The sequence below is a fragment of the Gossypium hirsutum genome, chromosome D01 (genome assembly GCF_007990345.1).
Source record: "Gossypium hirsutum isolate 1008001.06 chromosome D01, Gossypium_hirsutum_v2.1, whole genome shotgun sequence".
Taxonomy (NCBI): Eukaryota; Viridiplantae; Streptophyta; class Magnoliopsida; order Malvales; family Malvaceae; genus Gossypium; species Gossypium hirsutum.
The window spans coordinates 6917844-6937066 of NC_053437.1; the positions used below are offsets into that span (position 1 = coordinate 6917844).

The following is a 19223-nucleotide window of genomic DNA, read 5'->3' on the forward strand; positions in this document are numbered from 1 at the left end:
TTGGACTCAATATAGTTGTGGCATATGAAGTTGGGACATGCCAGCGAAAAATCCTTGCAAATTCTGGCAAAGCAAGGATTGTTGAAAGGTGCAAAGGCTTGCAAATTAAAATTTTGCGAGCATTGTGTTCTGGGAAAGCAAAAGAGAGTGAAATTTGGTACTGCTATCCATAATACAAAAGGTATTTTGGAATATGTTCACTCAGATGTGTGGGGGCCTTCCAAGACACCTTCATTGGGAGGAAAACACTACTTTGTTACTTTTGTTGATGACTTTTCCAGAAGAGTTTGGGTGTATACCATGAGAACTAAGGATGAAGTGCTTAGAGTTTTTCTTAAATGGAAAACTATGATCGGAAACCAGACTGGCAAGAAAATCAAGCGGCTTAGGACGGACAATGGAGGGGAATATAAAAGTGATCCGTTCTTCGATGTGTGCCAAGAGTATGGTATTGTTCGACACTTCACAGTTAGGGATACACCACAGCAGAATGGATTGGCAGAGCGTATGAATCGAACATTGCTGGAGAAAGTTCGATGTATGTTGTCCAATGCTGGGTTGGGCAAGCAATTTTGGGCTGAGGCTGTGACATACGCTGGCCATCTTGTTAATCGTTTGCCATCATCTGCATTAGAAAGAAAAACTCCTATGGAGGTATGGTCTAGAAACCGGCTACAGATTATGATTCCTTACATGTGTTTGGAACCACTACATATTACCATGTGAAGGAGTCAAAGTTAGATCCGAGGGCAAAGAAAGCTCTCTTTATGGGAATCACTTCTGGAGTGAAGGGATTTCGTCTTTGGTGCTTAAGCACAAAGAAAATGATCTGTAGCAGAGATGTTACCTTTGATGAATCTGCCACATTGAAAAAGGTAGCAGATAAAGATATTCAGACAAGCAATACTCCACAGCAGGTGAAGTGTACTCCAAAACAGGTGGAGTTTGAGCAGATGGGGATTTGCCCAGTTAATAAGTCTAATTCTCCAGCCACAATGGAGGAATTAGAGGTTGAAGAGGTTCTGACCCAAGAACCACTAAGTACACCAGAACCAGTTGCAGTTGCAAAGCCACGGAGAGAAATTCGTAAACCTGCTCGATTTACTGATATGGTGGCCTACGCCCTTCCCGTTGTTGATGATATTCTTATCACTTATCAAGAAGCAATGCAAAGCTTAGAAAGTGATAAATGGAAAAGCGCCATGGATGAAGAAATGCAGTCTCTCCGGAAGAACAATACTTGGGAGTTGGCGCAATTACCGAAAGGTAAAAGGACAATCGGATGCAAGTGGGTATTCGCAAAGAAAGATGGATCTCCTAGCAAGAAGGATATTCGCTACAAGGCAAGATTGGTAGCTAAAGGTTACGCTCAGAAGGAGGGAATTGATTACAATGATGTATTTTCCCCTGGTGTGAAGCATTCCTCCATTAGAATTTTGTTGGCCTTGGTAGCACAGTTGAATTTGAAGCTAGCTCAACTTGATGTTAAGACGGCTTTCTTGCATGGTGAGTTAGAAGAGGAGATCTATATGACTCAGCCCGAAGGATACATAGATGCTGGTGGTAGAAATTGGGTTTGTAAGCTGAACAAATCACTATATGGATTGAAGCAATCCCCGAGGCAGTGGTACAAGCGATTTGATAGCTTTATGAGAAGGCAGAAGTACACAAAAAGCAAATATGACAATTGTGTATATTTGCAGAAGCTGCATGACGGATCTTTCATTTATCTACTCTTGTATGTTGATGATATGTTAATCGCTTCGAAGAGCCAAAAAGAGATAGATAAGCTGAAGGCTCAGTTGAATCAAGAGTTCGAGATGAAAGATCTAGGTGAGGCCAAGAAGATTCTCGGTATGGAGATAAGTAGAGATAGACAGAGAGGCAAGCTTTGTTTGAATCAGAAGCAATATTTGAAAAATGTATTACAATGTTTTGGTGTAAATGAAAATACAAAACATGTAAGTACCCCACTTGCTTCTCATTTGAAACTTAGTGCTCAATTATCTTCGAAGACTAAAGAAGAAAGAGAATATATGGCAAAAGTCCCATATGCTAATGCAGTTGGGAGTTTGATGTATGCGATGGTATGTACGCGGCCTGACATTTCACAAGCTGTTAGAGTTGTGAGCAGGTATATGCATGATCCTGGAAAAGGACATTGGCAAGCTGTGAAATGGATTCTACGGTATCTTCAAAAAACCGTAGATGTTGGTTTAATTTTTGAACAGGATGAAGCACTTGGTCAGTTTGTAGTTGGATATGTTGATTCCGACTTTGCTGGTGATTTAGATAAACGTCGTTCAACTACGGGGTATCTGTTTACTCTTGCGAAAGCCCCAGTGAGTTGGAAGTCTACCTTACAGTCTACAGTAGCTGTGTCTACTACAGAGGCAGAATATATGGCAGTTACAGAAGCTGTTAAGGAGGTTATTTGGCTTAATGGATTGTTGAAAGACTTAGGAGTTGTTCAAAGTCACATAAGTTTATATTGTGACAGTCAGAGCGCTATTCATTTAGCGAAAAATCAAGTCTATCATTGAAGAACCAAGCATATCGACGTAAGATATCACTTTGTGCGGGAAGCCTTTGAAAAAGGAAAAATTCTACTTCAGAAGATTCCGACAGCAGATAATCCTGCAGATATGATGACCAAGGTGGTAACAACAATCAAGTTTAATTATTGTTTGAACTTGATTAACATCCTGAGAATTTGAACACCTTCAGGTGTATGGCGCTCGAGAGCGCATTTGGAGGCACTACAAAAGATAGCTTTATCAAATTTGGGGAGTTGAAGGAAGTGTGTGAAGATGTGATTATCCTAATCAAATCTTCAAGGTGGAGATTGTTAACATTATGATTAATGGCAGACAATTTTAATGGAAAACAATCCAAGTGGTGCAAGTTTAGCACCCTAAAGTTGACTTTGAAAAAGTGGCATGGGATAATTTTTTTTTGGTCCTTGAGATAATGGGCTATTTATTGTTTGGTCCTTAAACCTCAACTATAAATAGGCCTTCTCATTTCTCATTTCAATTCATCCCAACCAATCTTTCTCTCTTAGTTTTCTCTCTTCTCCCATTTGAGAATTCTTAAGGAATTCTATTTGTTTGTAATATTTTCGAGATAGTAAAGTTATCATCTGGTGTTAGTGCCCGAGGACGTAGGTATAATTTACCGAACCTCGTTAAAAATCTTGTGTTCTTTCTTGTCCTATTTTTCTTTCAATATTTGAGGGTATAATAGTAGTATTTAATTGTGCTATTAAATTACTATAGAAGGGATATTCTGACTAAGGAAAGACTTGGTATTTAAGAGATCCATGTGATCCACCTCTCTTCCCTGGGAATTGAACTTTGTGTGATTTTTTAGTATAATAATTTACACGCTTCCGACCCTATTGGAACAACAGATCCAATGTTATTTCCATAGAATATACATCATATATTTATATTACACACATACATTATAACCAAATCTTAAGTTTACCTGCATTGACAAGGCTAGTTCAGCGTTGGCATCAGGTGCTGGCATGGCTCGTGACTCTTTTGTTGCTCTCCTGTCAAGGTCAAGGCTCCGACCTTTGGTTCCTGCAAGCTCCTTGTCTGCCAATACAGAAGAAAGGTAGAGTATTAGCAATATAGTACGTCTTCTAAGCACTGAAGATTTCAGGCCATTATAACTGCAGTGGCAGAACATCTCAAAAGAAGATAATAATAGCTCATACAGTAAAAACAAAGACCAAGTTAACAACAGTCTATTTATAGGCTAAACACCGGAGAGATCGAAGTATTTTCTTTACAAGAAAGAAATTTTCCTTCAGAAGCATGGGATTTTCCACATAGCAGAAATATCTCGAAAGTTTTTAAAAAGACAAATAAATAAAGAAGTTTAAATGTCTTAATTAATTATAGACTATTCACCTTCTAGCTTCGTGATCCCTTATTTTTGCATCAAACTCTTTGCTTGGAGGATACTTGAGCAAGCTTGAAGGATCACAGGGGAGTGGATTTGTGGTAAAGAATTGAAAAACACAAAGAAAGACAAGTCGAGGAAACTAGATAATAATGTTTAAAAGGTGGCAACGACAGCAGCAAGTTGAAGAATCCATGCAAACTTACGTTGCATGCATGAAACCAGAAACTCGGCTGAAGCATGTTGAAATCCGTTGTGCAATTCGACAAGCCTTGTTTATTTAGTTGACTTTTGTTAGTCTATGGTGTAATCATTATATGCTTTGATCAGCTAAGGTTAAAATGTGTGCTTAGCTGATTTAGTAGTCAAATTAGGTTGTCATTTTGTTGATGTAAACCTTTAGTTACTTGCACAAGCAAGCTGTGTTTTCTTTCTATGTAACTTTGTTCTATTTATGTGTGTAACCATGTACTTATTCGGGTAATGAGAAAAACACTTTGCTCATTCATCTTTTGCTTGTTCTTGCTCCCGTTTTAAGCTTTCAAACATCTAAAACATTCATCTAAGTTGTTTTTAAACTTTGTTTGCTAAGTTAGAATCCAACAAATGGTATCGAGAGCCTATTGTCTTTGAGGGCCTCTTGTTGTGTGCTGTGTGTTTGAAAGAAAAGAAGCAGGAACTATCTTTGTTGCTCAGAGTTTTGGAAGCTGCGTGAAGATGAGCTTCTCACCACCACCTCCACCCGTGTTTGCTAGTGAAAGCTACAATATATGGGCTGTCAAAATGAAAACATATCTACAGGCACATGACCTGTGGAATGTTGTCCAAAATGACACTGAACCACCACCCTTAAGAGCTAATCCCACGATAGCTCAGATAAGGCAGTATAATGAAGACTGTGCAAAGAAGTACAAGGCCATGTCATGCCTTCAAAGTGGAGTTTCAGATGCTATCTTCACAAGGATAATAGCCTGCGACACACCAAAGGAGGCCTGGGACAAACTCAAGGAAGAGTTTCAAGGCTCAGACAAAACCAGGCAGCAACAACTCATTAACTTGAGAAGGGACTTTGAGAATCTGAGAATGAAAGACTCAGAAACCATCAAGCAGTATGCTGACAGAATAATGTCTACTGTCAACAACATAAGACTGCTTGGAGATGACTTTAGTGATCAGAGGGTAGTGGAGAAAATCATAACAACCTTGCCAGAGAAGTATGAATCCAAGATTTCTTCCCTGGAGGATTCGAGGGACTTATCTGCCATTCCCTTGACAGAACTGATAAATGCTCTCTATGCTCAAGAGCAAAGAAGAGCAAACAGAATGGAGGAGTATTCTGAGGGAGCTTTTCAAGCTAGGAGTAGAGAGAGCTCAAGCTTCAGCTCGAATCACAAAGACAAGAAGCCTATGTCAGAAAAGAAAGAAAGAGGAAAGAAGGAAGCTGCCAAGAAGAAGTTTCCACCCTGTGCTCATTGCAAAAGAACAACTCACCTTGAGAAATATTGCTGGTACAGGCCTAACATTCAGTGTAGAGGCTGCAAACAGCTTGGTCACATTGAGAAAGTGTGTAAGAACAAACCAAAAGCTCAGTCACAGAATCATAATCAGGCTCAAGTAGCTGAAGACATCGAGGCACAGGAAGAACATGTCTTCACAGCCTCCTGCTTTGCAAGCTCAAGCAAAGTCAGCAAGATTTGGCTAATCGATAGTGGATGCACTCATCATATGGCCTCAGAGGAAAGCATGTTCAAGGAGCTTGACACCTCATTTGAATCCAATGTTAGAAGGTGAGCTTCTTAAGGCTAAAGGCAAAGGCAAAGCAGTGATTTGCACCAAGTCAGGTATTAAAACCATTTCAGAAGTTCTTTATGTACCTGACATTGACCAAAATTTGTTAAGTATTGGTCAGCTACTGGAGAAAGGGTACTCTCTCCTGTTTGAAGGCAAAATCTGTACAATCAAAGATGTTACTGACCAGGTGTTGGCAAAAGTAGCTATGCAAGATAGAACCTTCAATGTAGATGTAAATCAGTTGCAAGCAAGAGCATATGCAGCTCAGACTGATGAGGCAAGTTTGTGGCACAAAAGAATGGGGCATGTGAACTACAACTCACTCGGGCAAATGCAAAAACTGAATTTGGTTAAAGATATGGTTAAGTTCGAGCCAAACAAAGAGGTGTGTGAAGTCTGTCAGCTTGGCAAGCTAACCAGACTGCCCTTTCCAGTCAACAAGGCATGGAGAGCCCAAGAGAAACTTCAGTTGGTTCACACTGACATCTGTGGACCTATGAAGACCAGCTCACTAAATGGCTGCAAGTATTTTGCCTTGTTCATTGATGACTGCACCAGGTTTTGTTGGGTAACCTTCTTGAAACAAAAGTCAGATGTCACTGACTTCTTTCGCAAGTTCAAGGCTTTGGCTGAAAACCAAGCCAACAGCAAACTCAAGAGCCTAAGGTCAGACAATGGAGCCGAGTATGTGTCTCAGAGGTTCCAGAAGATTTGTGATGATGCTGGCATCCTACACCAACTGACCACTGTCTACACACCACAGCAAAATGGTGTTTGTGAGAGGAAAAACAGGACTGTTCTTGATATGGCCAGATGCCTACTGTTTGAGGCCAAAATGCCAAACAACTTCTGGGCTGAGGCAGTAAACACATCTGTCTACTTACTAAATAGACTACCAACTAAAGCAGTCATAGGTAAAACACCCTTTGAGGCCTGGTTCGGGCAGAAACCAATCGTGTCACACTTGAAAGTGTTTGGATGCTTATGCTATGCACTTGTGCCAACAGAGAAGAGAGCCAAGCTGGAAAGAAAGTCTGTGCCAGGGGTATTTGTAGGCTACAGCAGTGTGAAGAAGGGTTATAGGATCTTTGATCCATCAACAAAAAAGGTTATTGTAAGCAGAGATGTCAAGTTCAATGAAGGAAGTTGTTGGAAGTGGAATGGGACAGATGCAAGCTTAACTGAAGAAGACTTGCAGGACCTTGATCACCAACATGCTGAAGTTGAAAATGAAGCTATGGATGATTTTGATGATATGCCTGTTAGGGGCACCAGAACATTGGCAGACATCTATGAAAGATGTGCTGTGACCATGGTTGAGCCATCCTGCTATGCTGAAGCCTCGAAAGAGAAATGCTGGCAAGAGGCTATGGAAGCTGAACTAAGGATGATTCAAAAGAATGAAACCTGGGAGCTGGTTGATAGACCAGAAGGTAGGAAGATCATTGGAGTTAAATGGGTGTTCAAGATCAAGAATAATGCAGATGGATCACTGAACAGACACAAAGCTAGATTAGTTGTGAAAGGGTATAGCCAACAGCAGGGAGTCGATTTCTTTGAAACATTTGCTCCTGTTGCAAGGCTGGACACTATAAGAATGTTGTTTGCCTTAGCAGCCCAGAAACAGTGGTAGGTGCATCAACTGGATGTCAAATCAGCCTTTTTAAATGGATTTCTCATGGAGGAAATCTTCATAGATCAACCTGAAGGCTTTGAAGTTCAAGGAGAAGAAGAGAAGGTCTACAAGCTCAAAAAGGCCCTGTATGGTCTCAAGCAAGCTCCAAGGGCCTGGTACGATCGAATGGATACCTACCTGACAAGGCTCGGGTTCACAAAGAGCACCAGTGAGCCTACTCTCTATGTTAAGAAGGAAAGTAATAAAACTTTGCTAATTGTTTCATTGTATGTTGATGATTTACTGGTCACTGGCTGCAAAAGGGAGGAAATTGAAACCTTTAAGAAGCAAATGCAAACTGTGTTTGAGATGACTGACCTTGGATTAATGACATACTTCCTTGGCATGGAAGTGAAACAAAATGAACAAGGTATTTTCATAAGCCAGAAGGCATTCGCATCGAAGGTTTTGAGCAGGTTTTGCATGACAAACTGCAAGCCTGCTAGCACTCCTGTGGCTTTAGGAGAAAAACTCACCAGCCTAGGAGATGAAGATCGAGTGGATGAAAAGAATTACAGAAGCTTGATTGGCTGCCTGCTCTATTTGACTGCAACTAGACCAGACATCATGCATGCTGTTGGTCTTCTATCGAGATTCATGCATTGCTGCACAGTTGCACATTTTAAAGCAGCAAAAAGGGTCCTAAGGTATGTCAAAGGGACTCTGAGTTGTGGAGTGAAGTTTGAAAGGGCTGAGGAGCTGAGACTAGTGGGATATTCAGACAGTGATTGGGCTGGTTCTGTTGATGACATGAAGAGCACATCAGGCTACTTCTTCACCCTTGGCTCAAGTGTCTTCTGCTGGAGCTCGAAGAAGCAACAGACAGTGGCTCAATCCACTGCTGAGGCAGAATACATCGCAGCTGCTTCTGCTGTAAATCAAGCCATTTGGCTTAGAAAAATATTGTGTGATCTGAATGCTGATCCAAAGGAGGCTACTGTGATTAAGGTTGACAACCAATCGGCTGTAGCCATTGCCAAAAATCCGGTTTTTCATGGTAAGACCAAGCATTTTAAAATTAGATATCATTTTGTGAGAGAAGCTGAAATGTCCAAGGAGATAAGCTTAGTTCACTGCTGCTCAAAAGATCAACTTGCTGATCTATTAACCAAACCATTGGCTGCTTCAAGGTTTGAATATTTGAAGAAGAAAATCAGAGTTTGCTGCTTTGTAGCCAAGGAGGAGTGTTTAAAAGGTGGCAACGACAGCAGCAAGTTGAAGAATCCATGCAAACTTACGTTGCATGCATGAAACCAGAAACTCGGCTGAAGCATGTTGAAATCCGTTGTGCAATTCGACAAGCCTTGTTTATTTAGTTGACTTTTGTTAGTCTATGGTGTAATCATTATATGCTTTGATCAGCTAAGGTTAAAATGTGTGCTTCGTTGATTTAGTAGTCAAATTAGGTTGTCATTTTGTTGATGTAAACCTTTAGTTACTTGCACAAGCAAGCTGTGTTTTCTTTCTATGTAACTTTGTTCTATTTATGTATGTAACCATGCACTTATTCGGGTAATGAGAAAAACACTTTGCTCATTCATCTTTTGCTTGTTCTTGCTCTCGTTTTAAGCTTTCAAACATCTAAAACATTCATCTAAGTTGTTTTTAAACTTTGTTTGCTAAGTTAGAATCCAACAAATAATAGATAAAACATTACAACAGAAGAGTATCTACCAACTTTAGAAATTTGCATAGATATTCTAAAGAAAGTTTTCCAGATTAAACTTTCAGAAGTCATAATGACTTAGGTGACATAGTAATAAAGCACATAGCAGAGGATTGAACACAAGCTAGGTGATGACACAAACCAAGAGTTTTGGCACTCAAGGTATTCGGGCACAAATTTTTTCATAGCCTAACCCGAAGCCTTGTTACTCAGCCGTGTCCCCTGCTCAATAAAATTTTCATTAAACAGCTTGTTATTCATTCGGTTCCACAGTAACCAGCAAATGAATCCAAACTTGGTTTCCCAGTTACTATGATCTGTCATATAGAGCGAGGGGTACATCATATTAGAGACTATCCAGTCCTGAATGTTGCTATGAATGCATTCATCCCAACTTGTCGGTTTAATAATGTTGCTCCATATTGACAGCGCAGGGAAACATTTTCCCAATATGTGATCTGTATCTTCGTAACCATGCCCACAAACGGCACACGTTGCATCCGTAGCCAAATGCCGTCTCACTTGATTAGCGTTCATAAGCAAACTACCACATGAGATAAGCCACAAAAAAGTTTTGACACGGTGCGACCCCTGATATTTCCATAGTTGTCGCCATCTTCTGTCAATTGTAATCGCATTGGTAACACTCAGCATTTCATATGCAGATCTCGTAGAGAAAATGTGGTCCTTGTTCTATATCCAGCCGAGAAAATCCTCCACATCCCAAGCTCATGGAGGATGCTGGCTTGCAATTCTAGCTGTGATCGAATGTGGTAATATTTTGTTAAATTTATCCCATTTCCAATCACCATCGATGCAACAGAGGTATGCTCACCCAAGATCAGTTCCCCTCATGGAGAATTGCTTTTAAATATTCATATTATTGTAGAATTTAAAAATTATAATTTCTTTTACATATATTATAATTTTAAAAATGTAAAATTTTAAATAATTTTTATATATTTTTCGAAAATATTTATATATATTTGATTTTTTTTGAATTAGAACCAAATTGAGATAATTTAATAAAAATGAAAAAGAAAATAAGCTCAATTAATTGGATCAAGTTCAAACCATCATATATATTTTTCCACATAAGATGGACTTAATTTTGCAAATAGTTAACTACATTTGTTACTCATCTTATTAATTTTACCAAAAAAAAAATGAAAAAAAAGAGTAACTTTTCAGTTTTTTCCCCCAACTAAAACAATCACCACCAGAAAAGAAACATAAAGAATTCCACAGAAAATTGAAGAAGGAAAAAGAGAAAAAAAAAGTTAAAAATCAAAAGAGGGTCCTAGATTTTCTTTAAGGTAAGTAATTTCCCCACTTTTTTAGAAAATTATTTATATATTTTTTTCTTCATTTTTTGGAGTCTCATTGGGGTTTGGAGTTGAACTCCTGGAAATTAAATTGTTATTTCATTTAAATTGTGCTTACAAAACAATTTTATTAGTGTTATTATTTTTGGTTGTTGGTCTTATCCATTTTGCCTCATGGATAAAGACCCAATTTTTATTTTTAAAGACATTTTTTTTCTAGGTGGGTAATTTGTTAATAATTTAATCACTTTGGTTCTTGAATCAATTTTATGAAATTCAAACTGGGTTCTAATTTTGATTTCGAAATTGTATGTTTCTATGGTTGATTTCTTTTTCCTTTTCATTCTTTTTAATTCTTTTGTTGGGTTAATATAATTCAATCATATTGGTTTCTTGAGAGTAAGTTAAGTGAAACTGAATCATGGGCTTGACATGGGAAAAAGAAAGTTTCAATTCTAAACGCTTAGTATTTTGTTAGCATAATTCAATCACATTGCTAAAAGAATTTTAATTAATTAATTAATGTATTTCTTTGTTGCAGTTTGGCATTAAGTCTGTGTATTATTATGATTAGAATTTTTATTTTAGATGCTTTACGGTAATCTCAATCTTTTGCACTGTAAAAAAAAAAAATGACGAATTGTGTCATTGGCTTTTTGTTTCTACAATCTGAATTTCCAACGAGCATATATGGCAGAAAAGGTTATAATCTTTGTCTGAACTGTTTTGAAGAAAATATTTTCTTAGATTCTGTTTTTTTAACGCCTTTGTCTCTTTGTTATCAGCAGTCAACCACATTGGTTTTTGGGAACAATTTGGGAAGGGAAGAGCTTTGCAGAACTGTTATTTTTTTTATATCTGTTGATTTCTTGGCCAATATTCTTAGTGTTCTTCGTCCAAAGCAGATAATTGGGTGATTAACTTCGCTTCTAAATTGCCATAGCAGAAAAAAAGTCCTGGTATAGTTCTTTGAAAGGAGAATCTTGTTGGTGGTTGAGTGAATGAGAGGGTGAAAGGAAATGAGTGAGGAGCTTGAGGTTGAATATGAGATACAATGAATGGAGGGTCAGCTATGGGTTATTGCAGAACATAAATGGGGCTATTGCTGGTGGTGGAGTATCTAAATCTTTGAGTAACGTACGAAAGAGTTCAACCAAGATGCTTTCAGTTATTAGGGAGAAGGAGAGGCCTCTCCCTAATGCTTGGTACCGTTATATAGGTTGTCGGAAGTTTTCCATGCTGCTTCTCATTGCCTTTGCCCTTTTGGTCTTTGCCTTGGGTTCTTTTGTAGTTAACAAAGGTTTGTTCCTTTTTCTGTTACTATGGGTTCTATGTTTTAATTTGATTCTTGGACCCTGATTCTTACTTTCTTAGAGAACTAAGTGTTAATTGTATTGCTAGAAATATGCATCAATAATTTGGTAGACATATACTTAGTCTTTTACTTCACTATGTGACTTTTCATTCTCAGCATGGTTATCTGATTGAGGCAATAAATTGTTGTTCTGTATTATAAATGAACCAGACAGCACTAGTCCAAATGTTCTTCAACGGATTGGAACTTTAGGAACAGTTCCATATGTGAATGGTGGCCATCATGAAGCTTCACAGATCCTTGGAGAGAAGGATAAGAAGAAAGATGAAAATAGATTTCAGATTCCTGCTTTTAAAGGTGCAAGTGTTTTGCCATTTCGCCATCCATGCGTGAATTTCACATTTCCTCCTCCCCCTCCACCTACTCGTAGACGGCTTGGACCTCGGCGTAAGTTGGACTTCTTACTTCTTATTTTCACCATCAGAGTTGTATCTTCACTGTGATTGAGTGATTGTAGTTATATTTTTCACATGAAGGCATTAAAAGGAGTAGTTTGTGATAGTAGCAAACATATTTGTTAACAATAACATGTTATATCACCAGAAAACCATTGGATCATTTGTATGTTGGTTTTTTAATCACTCTTGTTGCACCAAATTAAAATGATCAAAACATAATCATTAGGCTGAAATAACATTCTTGTCATCTTGACTTGCTTGTTTCTATATGTGCATATTGAGCATATGTGTCATTATCTTGGTACTGATTTTATTCTTGTTCATTCCGTTTTCAGCATGTCCAGTGTGTTATCTCCCTGTGGATCAGGCAATAGCTAGCATGCCAAGCTCTTCATCAGCATCTCCAGTGCTTCATAATCTGACATATGTTCTTAATGAAAATCCTATCAAAAGTGAACCACATGGGGGCTCTGACTTTGGTGGATATCCATCTCTAAAGCAAAGAAATGATTCATTTGATATAAAAGAGTCAATGGCAGTGCACTGCGGGTAGGATCCGCTCCCCTGATCACATTTTTAATACAACATAATAACAGAAAATTATGTGATTTTTTATACTTTATATGGTGCATGTAAATGAGTCAATGCATTATTTGTCTTCATAAATAGGTCTTGTTCCTCTGTTGCTTTCTAATATTACAATTCATATGCTTTCTCTGTCAGATTCATTAAAGGAAGTAAACCTGGTCATGGGACTGGATTTGACTTTGATGAGTCTGACCTTGCAGAGTTGCAGCAGTTCCATGACATCATTGTTGCATCTGCCATATTTGGTACTTCTGGGCATTCAATCTTCCACATTAGCTTCTTGGTTATGTATGTCAGATCTTCATTGCTATATGTTTTTTGTTCTTCAGGGAACTATGATGTAATACAGCAGCCCCAGAACATTAGTGAAGAAGCAAAGAAAAATATCCCTTTCTACATGTTTGTTGATGAAGAAACAGAAGCATTCATGAAAAATAGAAGTATTTTGAGCAGCAGTAAACGGGTGGGCTTGTGGAGAATTGTTGTCGTCCACAATGTTCCTTATAGTGATGCAAGACGTAATGGGAAGGTCAGCATAATTTGGTTCGTTTGATTTTCAACTTCTTTTCTTATTTTCTCTAATCATTACTTGGACTCTTTGTAATCTGATTCACCTTTGACCATTTACAAGATCCTTGAATATTAGTTAGTTATTTTTTTTTTGATATTCCGAGTACATAAGCGAGAAAAAGGAAATTACTGTTATTGAATTCATTGAATAATTTATATATATGCTCAGAATATAAAAGGTTGATTTTATTTTTCCATATCATTGTGACTTTTGTATTCAACCGTACCATCTATTGCCTTTAATGTGAGGGTGGATTTTGTGAATTGGTTCTATTATTGTTTTGCTGTATGCTCAAAACTTAGCATCTATGGTGTTTTGGTGTATTCCATCTGCATTTTGCTGTTATTAAAGGGTGTGATTGCGACTTAGTTTTGTTTGGTTCTAATAGACAAACAGGAAGAAGCACATACATATCTTGGCAATTGATTCTCCTCACTGTTTCTGTTTTCCCTCTTCAATATGTACCTAAATTTATATATTTCAGTCCACAAAATAAGTGTATGAGCTTGATATTTTATGAAAGTTTGGGGACAGCTGGTTCTTTAATCGTTCAGAGTTGCTGAGTCATTTTTACTTGGCAGGTCCCAAAGCTTTTATTACATAGAATCTTCCCAAATGTTCGCTACTCAATATGGATAGATGGAAAGCTACAGCTTGTTGTGGATCCTTACCAAGTTCTTGAGAGGTACCCTACATTTTATGGTTTTATTTATATGCCGTTGGTTTTTAAAATTGATTAAAAAATTCTTAGATTATATGATTTCTTTTCCATCATATGGTTTCATTCTCAAGACTTTTTGTCATTTAAGAATGTTAAAACCAAATTGTTGCTACATAGCTACTTAAATAAGTTTTACATTGCTTTAATATTTGATCATTATCTGTTTTGGTTATTCTTCTCAGATTCTTGTGGCGCCAAAATGCTAATTTTGCAATCTCGAGACACTACAGACGATTTGATGTCTTTGTGGAGGCTGAAGCAAATAAAGCTGCAGGAAAATATGATAATTCCTCGATTGATGAGCAGGTGGATTTTTATAAAATAGAGGGTTTAACTCCATATTCTGAGGCCAAACTTCCGATAACCAGCGGTACGTACAATATTTTATGCAAATAGGTAAATGCCTTCTACTTATGCAGTGATTCAACCAATTCTACATTAAAAAAAATTCAACTTTTTGGTATCAACTGGCATTCTTCAGATGTTCCCGAAGGTTGTGTACTCATAAAGGAACATATTCCCATTACAAATCTGTTTACCTGCTTGTGGTTCAATGAAGTCGACTGTTTTACATCCAGGGACCAGTTAAGCTTTGCCATAGTAAGGGATAAAATAATGACAAAAGTTGATTGGAGTATCAATATGTTCTTGGATTGTGAAAGACGCAATTTTGTCATACAGGTATCTATATATTATGTATTGGCATTTTAACTTGATCAGACTGAATTTAGAGCATAAACCTTAAATATACCCTTTTATATTTTTACCAAATCCTGAAATAGACAAGAAGTTATTTAAGAACACATTCAGTTACTCCAATGTTGAAAGTCATTCTTATTATTGCATGATATGCTGAATTGAAGGATTGAGGCTTTTTGGTCTTCATTTTTCTGGTTAGAGGGATTCCCTAGGTTTTTATTGGATACTACCAAGATTCTTTGCATGCATATGCTTGGACTGTGGCATTTATAGGTTTGATGGGTGACCGTTATCATTGCCGAGTGATTTTTTCTTTACAGTCATACCATAGGGATTTGTTGGAGAAAATGCCTCCACCTGTTCCTGCTGTGGTTCGACGTCCACCAGCTTTGCCCAACACACGTGGAAAAACTCCTGGGAAGAGGATTCCTAGACGTGGAAGGGATAGAAGATCGGGTTCAAGCCGTCACTGTAAGGCTGCTGCTAGTAATAGAGATAGAAATTTCTTTTAAATGCTGTTTGAGCCAAAAAGAGAGGAAGGAATTTAGCTTCGTTCTTTTGTTTTACTTTAACAAAATCAAATTGCTTCTAATTGTCACCACAGATAGGACTGTTTAGATAATTTTAGGATCATACAAGGAGAACATTGATACACATATTTTGTCTGAAATTTTGATATCTAATTCATATATTGTTGTAGATTCTGAATGAGCTTCATACAAGCTGTTGTCATTTTCCTTTGTATATCTTGCCTTGTCATTCACATAACAAGAATCTTTGTTTAGATAGAGTTTGTTGAGGTTTAAACAGTAAAAAATTATGTTAAGAGACATGTTTGGTTAGATGAAAAATACAGTCTCAACTTTCAGATAGTCCATGTGATTAATGTATATATATATATATAAGTTTCCTTTATTCGCTACAGCTGTAAGGTGAGAGAGGTTAGCAATGATGGGTTCCTCTTGAAAAGCCTCTATTTGATAAAAGAGTAGCATGGTTGTCATTTGGCTGGCTTTGCCTTACATATCAAAGTAAACGTGATTGGGATTTTGTAAATCATGCAAACCACTCTCCAAACAATCTAAATCATTTTGAGAAAAAAAAAAGGAAATCTGAATGCAATTTGGGATTTCTTAGCAGTGAATTATAGGGATGTAATCGCAAAGAAATGAAATCTTAAGGGAGTGTTTTCTTTAACTTATCCTTGAAAAAGTGTTGCCAAAACATAGGCTTTTGGAAATTTTCTAAAGCAGGATATGAACCTTTTCTAGACTAAAAAATTCTAAAGTTGACCATTTTTAGGTCTTTTTGATCAATTAATTAAAGCAATGAGAATCTGAAGTCCTTGAAGGGCTCAAGGTTGTATTATCTTATAGACTTTTCTTCTTTTTTTCTTTAATTATGGGATAAATTTAGATTATTATTTAATGATATTATGAAGTGTGGGTGACTTCATTAATTTGTAATGAAATTTAAAGAAAAAAACAAGACTTGACTTGAGACAAGCCAAAATCCCTAAATATGGTGACCCATTATTTTCTAAATGAGGACCAGCCAAATATCCCCAGTCAAAGACATTAAAGTACTCTTTTTGGGTAGCAAAATTTACTAGGATTGGTAAAAAATATCAATAAGTCTAGGCTTTAGGCCCTACTTAATCTCATTCCGTATATAACAAAGATATCTCAAAAAAAAAAACATTAATTAGTTGAATAAAAAAAAGGAAAAACTTTTCACCCATTACTAGTTGCCCCACTTAAGTTTTGAGTTGCTTTATATTTCTTTAAATCCAAATAAAATCTCCTATGAAATAGTCAAAATCTATTATAAAGCTGCCTTGATTTTGGCATTAATGCTTTGTTTCCCAAGTTATAAACTTTCCTTTTATTCTTCCATTTCAGCTCTGGGGTCAGTGTTTTTGCCCATTTTTTCATTGATCAATGAGCTTACCAGGGTTCTTCATCATTTGTATGCTCCATTCAATGGTTGCCATCACTTGTGGAGCTTTAATGGTGTTTTACACCAAGGAAGTCTCGGTTTTCGGCCACGGCCACGAGATTGCGAGTAAACTACAAGGTTCAACACCCCATGATCAACTCTTGATCCAAACATCTCAATCGTTTTCTGGGTTGCTTTTGTTCACCATTGGTCTTGTGTTGTTCATGGTGGCATTTGTTGAAGACAGAGAGTTCCAAAGCTTCTTTGCAAAAGGGTGTGTGCTTCTTCATGTTTCAATGGCCGTTTGGAGGGTTTGTTTTGAAGGAAAGCTTGAAGATCTTGCCCATCAATGGCTTAGGCAAGCTCTTGGGGATATCATGTTGTCTCTTTCTTGGGTTTTGCTTCTTGCCTGTTCATGGAGGGAGAAGTATGATTAAAGGGTTGAGAAATGAAAGACAAGTTGAGTTATTTTGTCAAAATGCTGTTTTGTTCAGGTCAGGCAGTGAAATATGAGAAAAAGTGAATCTAGAACATGCTTGAGTTTAAAGAATAATGAAAGGGCAATGTCATAGCTTGGGGTGGAGGGGAATGGTTTTAATGTAATATAATAAAATCCCATGTAATTTTTGTCCCAATAAACCAATAAAATTTTGTAAGGAATTGCCGTATCTTTTATTAGCTTTCCCCCCCCCCCTGGATTGCCTAGTTCTTTTCAACACATGGATACAAATAGCTTTGGGATTTTTTTTCCTCCAATTTTACAACTTTTTTTTTAGTTTTTCATTTAATTTTGTCTTTTTAAATTTTGAATTTGCATTTTTTTATTAAATCATCCAAAATATATTTATATATTTTTTTATATTTTAAAAATTTTAAAAAATTAATTAAATATTTATATGCCCTCCACACAACAATCCACATTAATACCACATGGGCAAAATTAATAAATGTTAACTTTTTCATCAATTTTAAGGTAATTTAACAAAAAAAACTTAAATTTAAAGACTTAAAAATAAAAATTAAATAAAAAATAAAATATTTTTTAATAAAATTGAAAAGATTGAGTTTTAAACATTGACATGAAATTGAACATCATTCGATAGGATAACATAATTTCAGTGGATACATGTGCCTTAGCTTTGCCTGTCCTGCAGCAACATTAGGGATCGGCTATAACCATACATGTTGGAGGATAGGGAAGAAGCTTGTCTATAATGGATTATGTGTTTATTGTATGTTTTATTTTTATGAGTTCTTTTTTTCACATAGAATCAATGTTGTCAGAATTAGATTGATAGTCAAATTAGTTAGATCATTAATTTTCGGTTCGACTGATTTGATCGGTTTAGGTGGTTTAAAACAAATAAATTATTTTTAAAAAAATGTTAATATAAAAATCGATTTAACTGGTTCATATCGGTGCACGAATCAACCAATTTTATACCTCTCATTGAACCACTGCTCCAACCGATTCTAGGTTCAACCAGTCCGGTTCAAACAACATTATGTGGAATGAATTGGAACACCAATAATAATTTCATGCATTGCTTTAATAACTAGACCAATTCAACTGCCAGTCTAATAATAATTAATTAAATAATTAAAAATCAATAAAAATAAAAATTAAAGAAATTATAAAATAGGTTCAACTGCAATTTCTGTTTTTCTTTTTACTAGTTCTACGGGTTTTCCAATTTAAGTGGTCCAATCATTTTATCAAATCTGGTACACTGACTGGTTCTTAATCTAATCTGTCACCTTGAATTCCAACAAATGTTGTTTCATGAACCAAGATATGGACATTTGAGGACTCCAAATGCATTAAACTCTTGAAAAGAAATTGAACATATCTGTCTTAGGCACACACAAACCCGAGTAAGAAGCTTGATGAAGTAAGGTTAGTTTAGATGATGATCAATTAGGCCTATTGCTCCATGTTTTTCTTTTTCTTGACTTCTCTGTTTTAAACTACAAGGTGTTCTAATTCTTCAAACTGACTTAGATTTTCATGTACCATGTCCTATTATGAATAAACTGGCAGGACGTATGTATTTTCTGGATTGCACTCTGCCTGTGGTGTGATTATAACTCTGTTCATGGCTCAACTCTTTTGACATATGAAGCTGACATTTTTTGTAATATCTCTTGGTAACCTAGTCTATTTGCTGCTATACCAAGAATATCATATATGCTAAATAGTAATTCATTAACCAAAGTCCATAGATAAGGCCATTACATTACTGTTAAACATGAAAACACACAAACACAAATTATTCAACCCAAATTTCATTAATCTTAGGTCCCCAATATTACCAAGAAGTAGAACGTCATTGCTCTTTATGTCTGTTTAACGACCACATGTGCAGTTGGTGCAGCTGCAGTTATCTCCGCACTTGCAATCATTCTCAGTTGGAACCTCTGCCACAACAGTGCTGATGTAGCTGCAAGGAAACAACACAGTCCAGATTATATATATTAATTTAGCATCAGATCATAGAAATAGCATGCTTTGAAGAATTTTATGGATAATATTGGTTCGTTTTGTTGCAGGTATCAAAGCC

At 36.7% G+C, this 19223-nt stretch overlaps 3 protein-coding genes across 9 annotated transcripts; all 3 read left to right on the forward strand.

The window, feature by feature from the left end:
* Positions 1-7384: 7384 nt before the first annotated feature.
* LOC121213535 (uncharacterized mitochondrial protein AtMg00810-like) lies at positions 7385-8632 on the forward strand. The gene has a single exon (XM_041086320.1). It carries the CDS (start codon positions 7385-7387, stop codon positions 8630-8632), a length of 1248 nt encoding a protein of 415 aa, XP_040942254.1.
* A 1038-nt stretch (positions 8633-9670) lies between these two features.
* LOC107952104 (probable hexosyltransferase MUCI70) lies at positions 9671-15423 on the forward strand. 7 transcript variants are annotated; one of them, XM_016887364.2, is made up of 10 exons: positions 9671-9872; positions 11161-11672; positions 11898-12134; positions 12481-12694; positions 12869-12978; positions 13063-13262; positions 13886-13989; positions 14208-14395; positions 14507-14706; positions 15045-15423. In XM_016887364.2, exons 2-10 carry the CDS (start codon positions 11417-11419, stop codon positions 15234-15236), a joined length of 1701 nt encoding a protein of 566 aa, XP_016742853.2. In that variant the 5' UTR covers positions 9671-9872; positions 11161-11416; the 3' UTR covers positions 15237-15423. The 7 variants fall into 7 exon arrangements, with proteins under 7 accessions (XP_016742853.2, XP_016742849.2, XP_016742854.2 ...); XM_016887360.2 differs by having other exon boundaries at positions 9866-10363; XM_016887361.2 differs by lacking the exon at positions 9671-9872 and adding an exon at positions 10145-10363 and having other exon boundaries at positions 11158-11672.
* An 856-nt stretch (positions 15424-16279) lies between these two features.
* Positions 16280-19046, forward strand: LOC107952672 (uncharacterized). The gene has a single exon (XM_016887851.2). It carries the CDS (start codon positions 16665-16667, stop codon positions 17097-17099), a length of 435 nt encoding a protein of 144 aa, XP_016743340.1. The 5' UTR covers positions 16280-16664; the 3' UTR covers positions 17100-19046.
* Positions 19047-19223: the final 177 nt, after the last annotated feature.

Excerpts from the sequence above, each read along its gene's own strand:
- LOC107952672 (XM_016887851.2), top strand. The coding sequence starts at position 16,665 with ATGAGCTTACCAGGGTTCTTCATCATTTGTATGCTCCATTCAATGGTT.
- LOC121213535 (XM_041086320.1), top strand. The coding sequence starts at position 7,385 with ATGGAGGAAATCTTCATAGATCAACCTGAAGGCTTTGAAGTTCAAGGA.
- LOC107952104 (XM_016887364.2), top strand. The coding sequence starts at position 11,417 with ATGAGATACAATGAATGGAGGGTCAGCTATGGGTTATTGCAGAACATA. Across the intron at positions 11,673-11,897 it reads TTCTTTTGTAGTTAACAAAG|ACAGCACTAGTCCAAATGTT; the intron begins GTTTGTTCCTTT and ends TAAATGAACCAG. Across the intron at positions 14,396-14,506 it reads CAAACTTCCGATAACCAGCG|ATGTTCCCGAAGGTTGTGTA; the intron begins GTACGTACAATA and ends GGCATTCTTCAG.